At 35.7% G+C, this 12,355-nt stretch overlaps 1 protein-coding gene across 1 annotated transcript; it reads right to left on the bottom strand.

The window, feature by feature from the left end:
* Positions 1–650: 650 nt before the first annotated feature.
* On the bottom strand, positions 651–3,133 carry LOC110730184 (transcription factor MYC2-like). Its single transcript, XM_021909960.1, is given in 2 exon segments — positions 651–1,915; positions 1,917–3,133. Coding segments are annotated over 2 exon segments (1,977 nt in total). The 5' UTR covers positions 2,874–3,133; the 3' UTR covers positions 651–895.
* Positions 3,134–12,355: the final 9,222 nt, after the last annotated feature.

Genomic DNA, 12,355 nt, shown 5'->3' with positions numbered 1-12,355 from the left:
CTGAATCTTCCAACTCATGCACTTTGCTATTAATGAACCAATCAACATAACATGCTTATTCAATTACAGATAATTTTTTGTTCAAAAATATCCACCTACAGACCTATTACTACTATACAGTTTGCTATTACATTTTTATTATTTGCATAAACAAACAAAAAACTGTTACTCAGCTACAACAACTCCCATGTGAATGTCACTTTACAAACATAACACACTTTTTAATTTCCTTTAACCTGCACATGCCTGATGCCAATTTATTTATAAAGCAATCCGCGTTACACTACTATGGAATAGTCCGTACTACACTACTACTACGAGTACTACTAAAATACTTATACATGCTCTGTACTCGAATAATTGCTCCATTTCTAGATATACGCTATTTATTTAACTTTTTTTTCATTCGGATTAGATGTGGTTGTGATAAATTGCATGTCGACTTGGAGTTCCTCTTATAAACTCCATTGACGGGGTTGTGACTTGTGGCCGAGTTGAGGTGTAGATGTACGTAACCTTAACACTAGTGTAAACCGATAAGAGTAGTTTCAAAAAATGGTTATTAACACTACCACAGTACTTACTCCTACTCTCCTAACAGCCTAAAGAGAAATCATACACATACATAAAACCTAAGAACAAAACTCAGCTGAAGAATCAAAACTTGGATGTTGGAGCTAAGTATTTTATTTCCATTTACAGAGATTGGCAAAAGGATATATATATTCCCAGCTCCTGTTTACTTGTACATACAACATACACTAAACTTAATCTAAGAATTTAAGCTCAACTAAACTATAATTATACATACTGGGATCAATAATAACTAATATGAACAGCATAGCATAACTAGCTTCTAAATATCATCTGATCATGAATTTAAATTTTGTTTATGTTATCTGGGATCTGATACCTTAGAAGTTAGAACCATCCTGAGTTGTTCTTGGCTATAATACCGGTTCCCCATCTTGAAGGTCGCTTGTTGGATCATCAAGTCGTTAACAACTGATACGCTAGCATGTGTGACTTCTAAGTCTAACTCTTTCAACGCGGTCATTAGCCTCGCGGCTGGGTGGTTCTTCTTGTTACAATTGACACGAATCATCGCTTCCCAACCGATAATCTTAACATCGATTTCTAAATCTACCAAATGCGGTTGTTTGATTCCATTCACTTTGATATCATTATCGAAGTGTGGTGGTGGTTGTTGTTGATGATGGCTTAGTGATCCCACGCCTCCTTTTGAGGATAACAACTCTTTCTTTAACTCTTCAACTTGACCAACCAATCCTTCTTTCTCCGACTCAAAGTCTGTCAGCTTCGATTTAAGCTCGTTTATGTAGGATATGGCGTCCCCTAAGAGGGACGCCTTATCCATCTTCGAAACGTTAGGGACTACCGCACGAAGCGCGTAGAACCTTTGATTAAGCTTCTCCCTCCGTTGTCGCTCAGCCTCTACATGATTCAATGGCTCTTCCCTCCCATTAGCAGGCTTTCGCCCTCGCTTCCTCGGCCTCTTCTCTGGCTCGGGTGCCACCACCCTACTACTATCCACCTCTCGAACGGACGCCTCCAAATCCGAATGCTCCGAATGGGCACCGCCATTGTTACTTGATTTCCCCACCCCGGACGACGCTAAAATCACCCCGGAAGTGAAGGACAACATCCCCTCATCATTACTCCCTCTTGAATTAGGCGAACAACGCTTCTTCTTGTTGCTATTCTCATCCATCAAAAACTGAGAATTCGCCCCAAAAATTGTGTTGGAGTTACCATTGTTAACAGATTTCTTAACATCACCCCCACCAAAACTCAAAATCTCTCCAGATTCCGGCTTTAAACTCCCATTACTCTTAGACCCACTTCCATTCAACCCAGCATACTCCGAAAAATTCAACTCTCTGGTAAAAAAACCCAGGTTTCTGAGCATCAGTAACGTTGCTCTTAATCGGACTATCCAAATTAATCACTTTCGATTGAGACGGCTGAGATTGTTGTTGTATCGTCGCCGGCGGCGGTGGCGGCGTAGGAGATTTTCTCGTCTCCTTCACTTCCGGCGGGTTCGGGTCGTTGATCCACATCGCAGTCGGATCACTCTCGCCGGAAGGAACAGGGGTAGAACCCGGAACCGCAGCCGGAACAGGCCATGAACAACCCGGGTCATTAGGCCCAGACCCAGGCCCAAAACAGAACAAAACCCTAACCTTATTCATCAAATCTGGGCTCTGAAAAATCACCTCGGTCGACCCCAACTCAACAACGCCGTTCAACACCGGAATCGACACCATCGTCTGAAGCCCGAAACAAGACCCTTGTTTAGCCCGATTACACGGCGAGCTCGACAACCGTTCAAGCCCGGCGGCCCAAATCGGGGATGAGCTCAAATGGGCCTGGCCCGGTAAATCCTCACCACTAGCAAAAGTATTGGTCATAGAAATAAGGAAGAACCACTCAGTATCGGTAACTTCCTCCTCAACGGCGGAATCTTCCGGCGGAGAAGCGCCGGAAATGAGCGAATTCAGCTCCCGGAGCACCTTCTTCCGGTGCTCCTGCTCGGCTAAATCCTGAGAAATCCGGTTAGTCGCCGCCTTTTCTTGACGGGTTTGCTTATCTTCACCTTTGTAATAGCCATCACCCCAACCGAGGAGAGATTGGCCGGAGTAATCGATGCTGTATTGCCAGAAAATAGCGTAAGTCCAGCTTTCACCGCGAGGGGTGGCGGGGACGTCGATTAAGGCTTGGAGACGGCTGTGAAGGGTGTCGTGTGCGGCGGCGGAGGCGGTGGTGGAGATGGAAGGGTTGTAGGAGTCCGTCATGAGCAAGGAGGAAGAAGAAGATCCATTAATGTCATCGGATGAGCAGAGATTCATCATTATTTGATTATTTAAATTGGGGATGAATTTTCAAAGGAGAGAGAAATTCATGAAAAATGAGGAGAGGAGAGGAGAGGAAGGAATGAAACACGTGAAAGAGAGGGAGTGGCGGCTTGGAGAAGATGGGAAGGCAGTGTGAAATGCGTGGGGGAAGAAAGAGGAGAGAGAAATTAAAGTATTGATTAGAGAAGGAGTGGGTAGGAGACTAGAGGGGCTTTTGACACTCAGTCATGGGTGCGTGCCTGCGTGGGCTATTATATAACTATCCACTTTTTTTTTTTTTTTTTTACTCGTATTCACCTGTTCTATTCGACAAATTTTGTGTGTCTCATAGTAATTGATTTTCAAAATATTGAACTTGTATCAATTTACTTTTGTTTGAAATAAGTTAAAGATTTAGGGTCTGTTCTTTTACGTTGAAATTTAGTTTAGCTCAGTTCAGTTCAGTTCAGTTCAGCTCCTAATTTCCTTCTCTTATAAAATATTCATTTCAGTTCAGTTCAGTTCATCTGAGAACAGTCAATGAGAACATACCCTTAGTTTTTTGGTTTTTTAACGACTTGCTCTTTTAAGGGTGTGTTCATTATTAATTTTAAGGTACGAAGTAGTAGCTTTTAGTAAACCACTACTGTGTTTGGCAACATAGTGATAAGGATAGTGTTTAATGGTGGAGGTTACCCTTATACAGAGTTATACGAAGTATATTGTCATTTGATGGACAAATTTTGTTTATCAAAACGATAAACATGAGCTTCCTCGTTTATACGTGTCCTAACTTATTGAAATGAAGAAAATAAGCGGTAATTTTATGGAGATTACCTTGATCTTACCTAAGATGTGTTTGTTATTTAACAAAAATTGTTATGCTTTATACTTCGTAAAATAATATAAGAACCTGGCAAACAAGTTGTTCGAATCGAGTACGGGTCATACTTAAGATTTAATGAAGTCAAGTTGAGTTTGCGCTAAATTTGGGTCTAAGTCCAAGTCAGACCCAGATTTAAATTAGATCAATTTCAGTTTGGGTTAATCATAGGTCAGGTCGAGTCTAATTGCCAGGTTTAGATAAGAGAAAAAAAATACTTTGTACAAAATACAGGAGTATATCATGCTTCTGAAGTTCTTGGTGGTTATTGCTTGTTGCTACTCCTTCAAATCCTATTTTTGCCCCATTGCAAATTATTAGGTCAAATTTAATAAAATTTAACGGCAAATTCTCATTATTCTATAAGAGATTATATATTTAAATGAGGTACTGTTAGATTCCTCTTATCACATATTTTTATTAACATAAAGTTTTTATTTTAACGCATATAAAAATTGAGTTATATACTTCCTCCGTTTTTATTTAGTTGACGCGTTTGATTTAGACACATATATTAAGGAAATGAGAGAGAGAAAAAGAGAAAGAGAAAAAAGGCAAGTGGAAGTACTTTATAAATACAAGGTAAAAAAGTTACCTCAAAAGTAAATTTTCTAAAATAAAATACGGGTCAACTAAAAGAAAATGAAAGTATTATATTTTAAGACACATTTTAAAAATTATAAAAAGTCAAATAGAACATAAAAAAGGGGGACAAAAGGAGTATATAACCAAAATCCTGAATAGTGAATACTTCCTAAAGGGCTAGAATATCGGGCCCCTTATGAGCCATTCAGCCCTCCTAATTTCATGTTGGAGTGTATATTACAATTACAATAATACGAGTAAAACAAAGCGCGTTGTAGGAAGGTGCCGACAGTGGGGACTTGAGCTCAGGACTCCAGAAATATCCTCCAGGCTGCACAATTATTTATTTTTTGTGAAAGAAGACTGCACAAATATACGGATTACTTTTGTATAAACGAGTACTCCGTAATTAATTAATCACAAAAGCCATACTTAAAAATTAAAATAAAAAAATTACATAAGCATTTTGTAGACTGTAGTCAATAGTCATACTGGTAACTGGTCAATACTTACTCGGTGTGGCTACTTAGCGAGTTGAGTGAACTACCAAATTAACAAACATGACGCACCTATCATTTTAAATTTTGGATGAAAAGCGTAGTACTCCACTTATTTGCTGTTAATATGAAGTAATAGAGATTTTGTTGTCAACACAATCGTTTACAAAATTTAGGTTTATGGTTAAACAACAACCTCAAGTCCTCAACTCAACTCGACCCCTTTAATCAAAGAAGACTTTTTTTCAATACTCCCTTCATTCACCATTGATCTCTACTCAAGAAATACCATAATAAATAAGGGTATGTTCTAATAGACTGAAATCAGCTGAATTGAGTTGAACTAAACTGAATATTTTATAAGAAAAAGAAATTAGGAGCTGAAATGAACAGAACAAAATTGAGCTGAACTGAACAGAATTGAAAATAAACATATGAGAACAGCCCTAAATCAAACGAGTAAAAACATAAATAGTGTACATATACATTACCGATCTACGGCTCTACAGTGCACGAATCATACTCATTCATAGAGGGCACGCAAATACCATGAATGAAGAAGGAGGGCTCTAAAGTATCGTACTTGGTCGGTAGTACGGTACTCAACAGTAGTAATACTAATAGTGTTTTACTATCACTTGGTCGGTAGGTACGTAACGAACCGAGTAAGCTTAGACTTTATAGTAGAGTAGTTATATCAACTTTTTTGACCAAATTTAGTTGGTTCTATAATTCTTTGCTTCTTTAGTTCCTTCTATACTTTATTGCTTCTTTCAGTTAAGCAAACCCTCATTATTACATACGAAGCTTCGGTTGTCTATGGAAGATTTATGCCTTTCCCATGCCTTTATTTATTTACATACCATACAAATGTTAAACATGTTCCTCGTCAAATGTATGTTTAATTTTCAATTGTTTTTTACAAAATATAATAATCCGTACTAGTATTATTAATTTGACAATAAATTAGAAATAAGAAAGAATAGCACAACCTCTAATCCGCTACTATTAATTAACTATAGATGAATAAAAATATTGAAGATTTAGATTATATGCTCAAAATTTTATTACACCGTATATTTCCTTATATTGTACTTTATGTGGAAGAAAAACTTTTGTATAATTGTATAGTGATTGTTATGCATAATGCTTCTAGGCCTAGGGTGCATTCGCTTCACATTAATTAAAAATTCTTAGACCCGATTAGTCCAATATTTTACCTTATTACCTAATGTTTATTAGCCTTGAATCTTTTTTCAAATGTGAAAAAGTGTTGTTTCAATTTGACTTTATTGATTATTATTGCCTAATAAACTAATGGCCCTTAAAGTATCTGAAGTAAGAATTAAACATGCGCTAACTCGTGGTTGGATAAAGTTTAAATTAAAATTGATTCTCCATAATATACTATTTGTTAGTAGACCATGTCAACCAAAAGCTTAAACTGATGCTGAGGCCTAGGAATATGTTTTATGCTCTATCACTCCCCCCCCCCATGAAAGGCCCTTTGGGCTTGAAATGTGTATGCAGCACAGATCCTCCCATACCTGGCGAGAATTAATTTCACTTTGAAAAAGGATGGATGAGATTTGACCCCGTGACCTTTGTGTCACACTAGTTCCGATACCATGTTAGTAGATCATATCAACCAAAAGCTTAAGTTGACCAAAGATGGTGACAATAACAACGATAACAAATCATCTTCTTCCTCTGATTTTCATCTTGCTTTGGGGTGAATAACATCAAAAATGTTATCCCTCTTCTCCTTGAACGTGGAAAGGTTCACTATTCGAATTGGGTTGAGTTGTTTGAGTGTTACTGTCATGCTTACAATGTTCTTGATCATATATATCGATCCAAAAACATCGAAACCTATGAATTTGTCCGATGATATGTGGAAAAGACTTGATTATGTTATCAAGAATTGGATTTATGGCACTATTTCACGTGACTTGCTCGACTGTTTTGTGTAGAAGGGATATGACACAAAAAATATGGGATAAATTAAAGGATATTTTTCAAGATAACAAACACAATAAGGGCAGTGGATCTTGAAACTCAGTTTAATAGCTTGCATCTCTCCAATTTTTCGGATATTTCTTCATATTGTCGGGAATTGAAGAATATAAAAGATCAACTTGCTAATGTCGATCAACCCGTGTCGGAACAGAAATTGGTGATTCGGTTAGTGTCAAGGCTCGTGGTGTAATACCCCGTATTTTTATGTATTTTTATAAAGTATTTAAGTATTAATAAAATGTATTGTCAAGGGCTTAATTAAATATTTTAAAGGGTTAAAGTATTTTAAATATAAAGTTTTATAAAAGTAAAATAAGTTTTGGGCCAAACGTTTATTAATTATTGAGCAATGTAAATTATCCCTATATACTCTTATTGGAATAACCCATTCCAAAACCCATAACTTAAGCCCTATCCCATAACTCAAGCCCACATTTTTATAAGCCCAAACTTAACCCTACACTTTTTACTCTATAAATACCCCATGAATCCCCAAAAATTTCCCACACAAAAAGGTTAGTCTTATTTTCTCTCTCCTTTGTTTTATTAATTTGTGTAATTATAATTATTGATTTATGGGTTTTGATTTTATTGTTTGAAATTAATTTAACTAGTATCAAATTGTATTTTGATGATTGAACTTTATAATTTTCAGATTTTGTAAATTTTATAACCTAGGGTTTTTAATTATTGAAAATCATGATTTTAGGGTTTTTATGAATAATTGATTTAGGGCTTTTATAGTAATGATGTTTTGAAATTTTGGTGATTATAACTACTTATTAGTTTAACTTAATTCCAGATTTATTTTGAACACGCAAATTCATGTTTTAGTAATTAGATTTCCATTCGTTAATATTAATCTCGTTTTAATCCCGATCAGGTTCTAAACTCCTCCGATTTTGATAAAAAAAAAAAAAAGTAGTGTTTTTCGAGTGAAAATTAAGTTTTAAGAAAGACTCACTACCTTTGGTAATGAGCACTACCCTCTCGTGGCCAAATTCAGCCTCTATATACGATTTTCGAGCAGTTTTTGATTTTTAACGAAGTTTTTTTTTTATGCTTTAAATTTTATCTTTGAGTTTAAAAGGGGTAAGAGATAATTTAATGTTTCTAGGGATAATTTATGTATAAAGATGTATTTTGATGAAGTTTTAAAGGATTTTTTATTAGTTTAAAATGGTGGAATTTTATTTAAAGTAGTATAATTGTGATTTTTAATAAAAGGGTGTGATTATCCATTAAAAAGGAGTTTAATTAGGGGTTTTTAAATAATTTTCAGATTATTATAAGTGTAGGGAATAATTTCAAGCCTTTAAAATCCCACTAGCTTGAACCCCATTGTGATCATACACTAGAGTACGGTGGCGTCCAAAAGGGAAGAAGATAGAGCAAAAGAGTCGCCAACAAGTTTTTAAGGAACTTGTAAAGCGTTCATGAGGATGAAGGTTACACCCCTTAAAGATCCAAGAGATCGTCAACTCCATAAGGTCATGAACCAAATAAGGGTTCGGGGATGATATTACAAATCCAACCTAAAAGAGATTGAACCTGCCCTAATAATAGGCCTCTACTTTATTCTGCTTGTATTCATGTGCGCTTTCTGACTAACATGCAATCAATAGATTTACCCTAAACCTGTTTAATCTATGTTGGTTGAATTTAATGCACAAATAAACTATTATTGGCGATCACTTGAATTATAATCACAATAACCCTAACAAGATTATTAAATATCTTATTAAGCGTGATTACAAGTACCAATTCCCTTTAACATGCATAAAAGGTGTGATCAAGCAATAAAGAATAAATAATGTATCAAGCAACATAATCAATAATAATCATGAAGAATAATAATAATCATATCATAATAATAATAATAATAATAATAATAATAATAATAATAATAATAATAATAATAATAATAATAATAATAATAATAATAATAATAATAATAATAATAATAATAATAATAATAATAATAATAATAATAATCATGAATAAAATAATCATCATCAAAATAATAATAAATTATAACAATTATAATCATGTTCATGTTAATATTAAAGCATAATAAAAATAGCAAGATCCTAGGCATGATACTAACAAGATTAATAACAAACCCTAGCATGTCACTAAGCAATAAAAATCAAATCTTTAACCCTAACATGATACTAACAATCATAAATATTAGGAAGAACATAGGAAGCATCGCAACAATCATATTCGATATATTTGATATTATAACCTTTTCCCTAAACATGATATTAGGAATCATAATAACAATATAAACATGATTTCTATATTATAATATCAATAAATCAATTAAAGTACTTACTTTGATGCCTCGTACCTCTTTCTAATAACAAAATACACACGTTAGTAACTTCAAGGAAAAATAATAATCAAAGCAATTAAATTAAATAATTGAAATAGAGATTTGGGACCAAACCCTCAGAAATTAAACCTTTCACGCCTAGGGTGAAGACAACTTCGAATATGGCTAGGTGTTTCTAGATCTTGTGAATGCGGAATTTTGTATGAAAACACAAAGTTTAGAAAAGAGAGAGAATAATCAAGAAAATCTTGATGAGAGTTGGTGAATCTGTGAATATTGGTGAATTAGTGATATTGGTGAATTAGTATAAGAATTGATGAAATCTTGTGAATCAAGACGGAGTTTTTAATACGATATTTATAGAGAAAATCATCCAAAAAAGATAATTTAACAAAACAGAGTCTGACGCACGCAAAACAGGATTGGCGCCAACCCTGGCTAGCTGGCGCCAGGAACCAATGGCTAGCGCTAGGCGCCAATGGCCAGCGTCTGGCGCCAAGCCTGGTTCCAGGCGCCAAGGCCTAGGGTTGGACGCCAAATTGGATTTCAACGCGTTTTCGAAAATCTGATAAATTTACCGTACTGGAAGATTAAATAATATAATTCCTTCGAAAATGCTATTTGATCTTCATTAAAACTCTGAAAAGTCAACAAAGTCAACTTATCAATGTCAATTGAATTAGAAATGAAAAGAACCTTCTAGAAGATTCTAGAAGACCAAAACCATTCCTAATTGCATTAGGAATGATAAATCACATTAGGCCCTCCCCTAGATCATTGGGCCGTACATAAAGCTCAAACCGGGTCCAGTTTAGTAAATTGGTCATAACTTCCTCAATATTCATCGAAATTGGGCTTATAATATATCGTTGGAAAGGTCTTTGCAAGCCCCATCCAACTACACCACTATTGGACCCATATCATGGACCAACCAAACTGGATTGACTGTTTTCTTAAAATAAAATTTTCCAAAACAGGGAGAAGAGAAAAGAAATAAAAACTTTCCGCAACACTAGACCTTTCCACACTTTCGTTTCATTCGATTATGATCCGACGTGAAAGGTACTCATCATCGGGTTTGGTTTTGGGGAGACACAAATGGGTGTCTACAATAAGTTATTTAAAGTGAGTTTAAGTTGCTGGAAATTGTGTATACAAGGGTAATTAATATAGTATTATTGTCCCTTTATGTAGGAGACTTGGTTCGAGAATTGTTGTAGAGTACTCGATTATTTTAAGAGCTTATTTGAGGTACGTACGCGTACTTAGCATATCTTGATGATGTAGAATCATGCTAGGTTGGATTTCAATCAATTACAAGTAGTATCATGCTAAGGTTTATGTATGGAATTGTGAATTTATGGTGTTTGTGATTGAATTGTGAAGCATGAATTATTTGTGATGGTTATGGATTGGAAAATTATATTTTGGGCATGTTGTGTTTGAACCACATTTTTATTTATGGCATGTTAGAAGGCATGATTAATTAAACTACATGTTTAATTATGTTTGGAATATTGAAAAGGAATTTTATTATGGTTCAAATAATTTTTACTGATGTTTTAAGCATGAGGAAGGAGCTATATAAGTGTCTATGTACACAAGGAATAAATTTTATGTTGGTGCCTTTGTGCACTTAAGGTGTTTTTAACACCGAGGGATAGGATTTTTGGCGCATTATGCGTTTAAGGTGTCTTTGACACTGAGGTAGAATTAAAAAGGGTTCAACAATAAATAATATGTGGTCACTAATTATTCAAGAATTAAATTGGTATGTTTGTTTGATTGTATAATTATTGTTGATTGACTTATTATGCTTTGAGAGTCATCATCAAGTCTAGTAATATGTAAATAATGTAAAGTGAAAGAGATTACACACCAAAACTCTTGGAACATATATACCTTGAGTATGAACAATGGGGGGGTTATGAGGTTTTATATTTAACCATAACTTCCAATGGAGTACAGGACGCTGTATATTCCTTTATTATTATTTATTATTATGCGCTGGAATTCCGCCACCTTTGTGTGGTTTTGTCGCTGGCACGGTTAACTCCCGTGCCAGTTAACCTCAAATTTATTTGGGGGAGGTTAATAGGTGGAAACCCGTTCGATGCGTAATCAATGCAAAATGAATTAATTAGTGTCTAGTCATTGTGTCTCATTGATTGGTGTGTGTGCTTGTGAACAGGTGCAATGAGGTAAGTGTGTTTTGATAGGTGAAAGCATGTTAGTGTGTTTTATTACGCTTATGTACTCAGCTTTGCTGATTGTGTGTGTTTGTGTGTTTTGGCCATGTCTTTATCGTGGCCCTATGATGACCCATTTTTAATGGAGAGTAGTGGAGACAAGTAAAGATAAGCTTTTCGGGTATTGAGGCATATTCATGATGGGGCACGAGTGAAGAGCGAATCATGCTAGTTTATATTAGTTACAATGTGTTTCTGCTCTAATTATTTATGCTAATATTTATATGTGGAACTAATATCAAGTTTGGATTTGGTTTGGTTTTTAATAAGGGCCTTTAATGGTCCCAAGTTGTAGGTTGATTTTCATTTTACTTCGCTCATTTTGGTTTTAACTTTACTTTTGTTTGGTTAGCTTTTCAAGTTGGTTTGTTTTGGAAAGGTTTTTAAAATTAGTATTCCGCTGTGTATCTTTGATATTTGTCTTAACCGTTTTCACGGTGGTGGTAATGTCTTAGATATTCCTATTTAAAGTTTTATACATGGAAAAACAGGTATTTTAAAATAAAGGAATTTCTAGGGTGTTACACGTGGGCACTAATTTTGATACGGTTGCTGCAATGATTCAACAAACGGATCCTCTGCCTTCCTTTGAAACATCAAGATCACGTCTCATGTTTGAAGAATCGTGTCGTGCTAATGATTCCAGTGCTCCTACTTCATTGTTTGTGGCACAATTTGACAACTCGGCCACCACAGACACCACCACACCGCCTCAACAGCAGCCTCTGGCGACTGGTCGTGGGGGTGGCACCGGGGGTCGTGGGCCCATGGCCGTGGCAAAGGCCGGGGCATTGTGGTCGAGCCTCTGGTCAGCAGCAGCTTGCCCCGCAACAACAGGGAGCCCCGCAATGGGCAATAACAGCACCTCAATGGGGCCTGCCCCCGTATCCGTACCGCAACAACAAGCACCAAGGCCTGGCTATGCTGTC

Source organism: Chenopodium quinoa, unplaced genomic scaffold, assembly GCF_001683475.1.
Source record: "Chenopodium quinoa cultivar QQ74 unplaced genomic scaffold, ASM168347v1, whole genome shotgun sequence".
Classification (NCBI taxonomy): Eukaryota; Viridiplantae; Streptophyta; class Magnoliopsida; order Caryophyllales; family Amaranthaceae; genus Chenopodium; species Chenopodium quinoa.
Note: the sequence above shows the minus strand (reverse complement) of the source record. Positions and strands in the feature narration are given on the sequence as shown.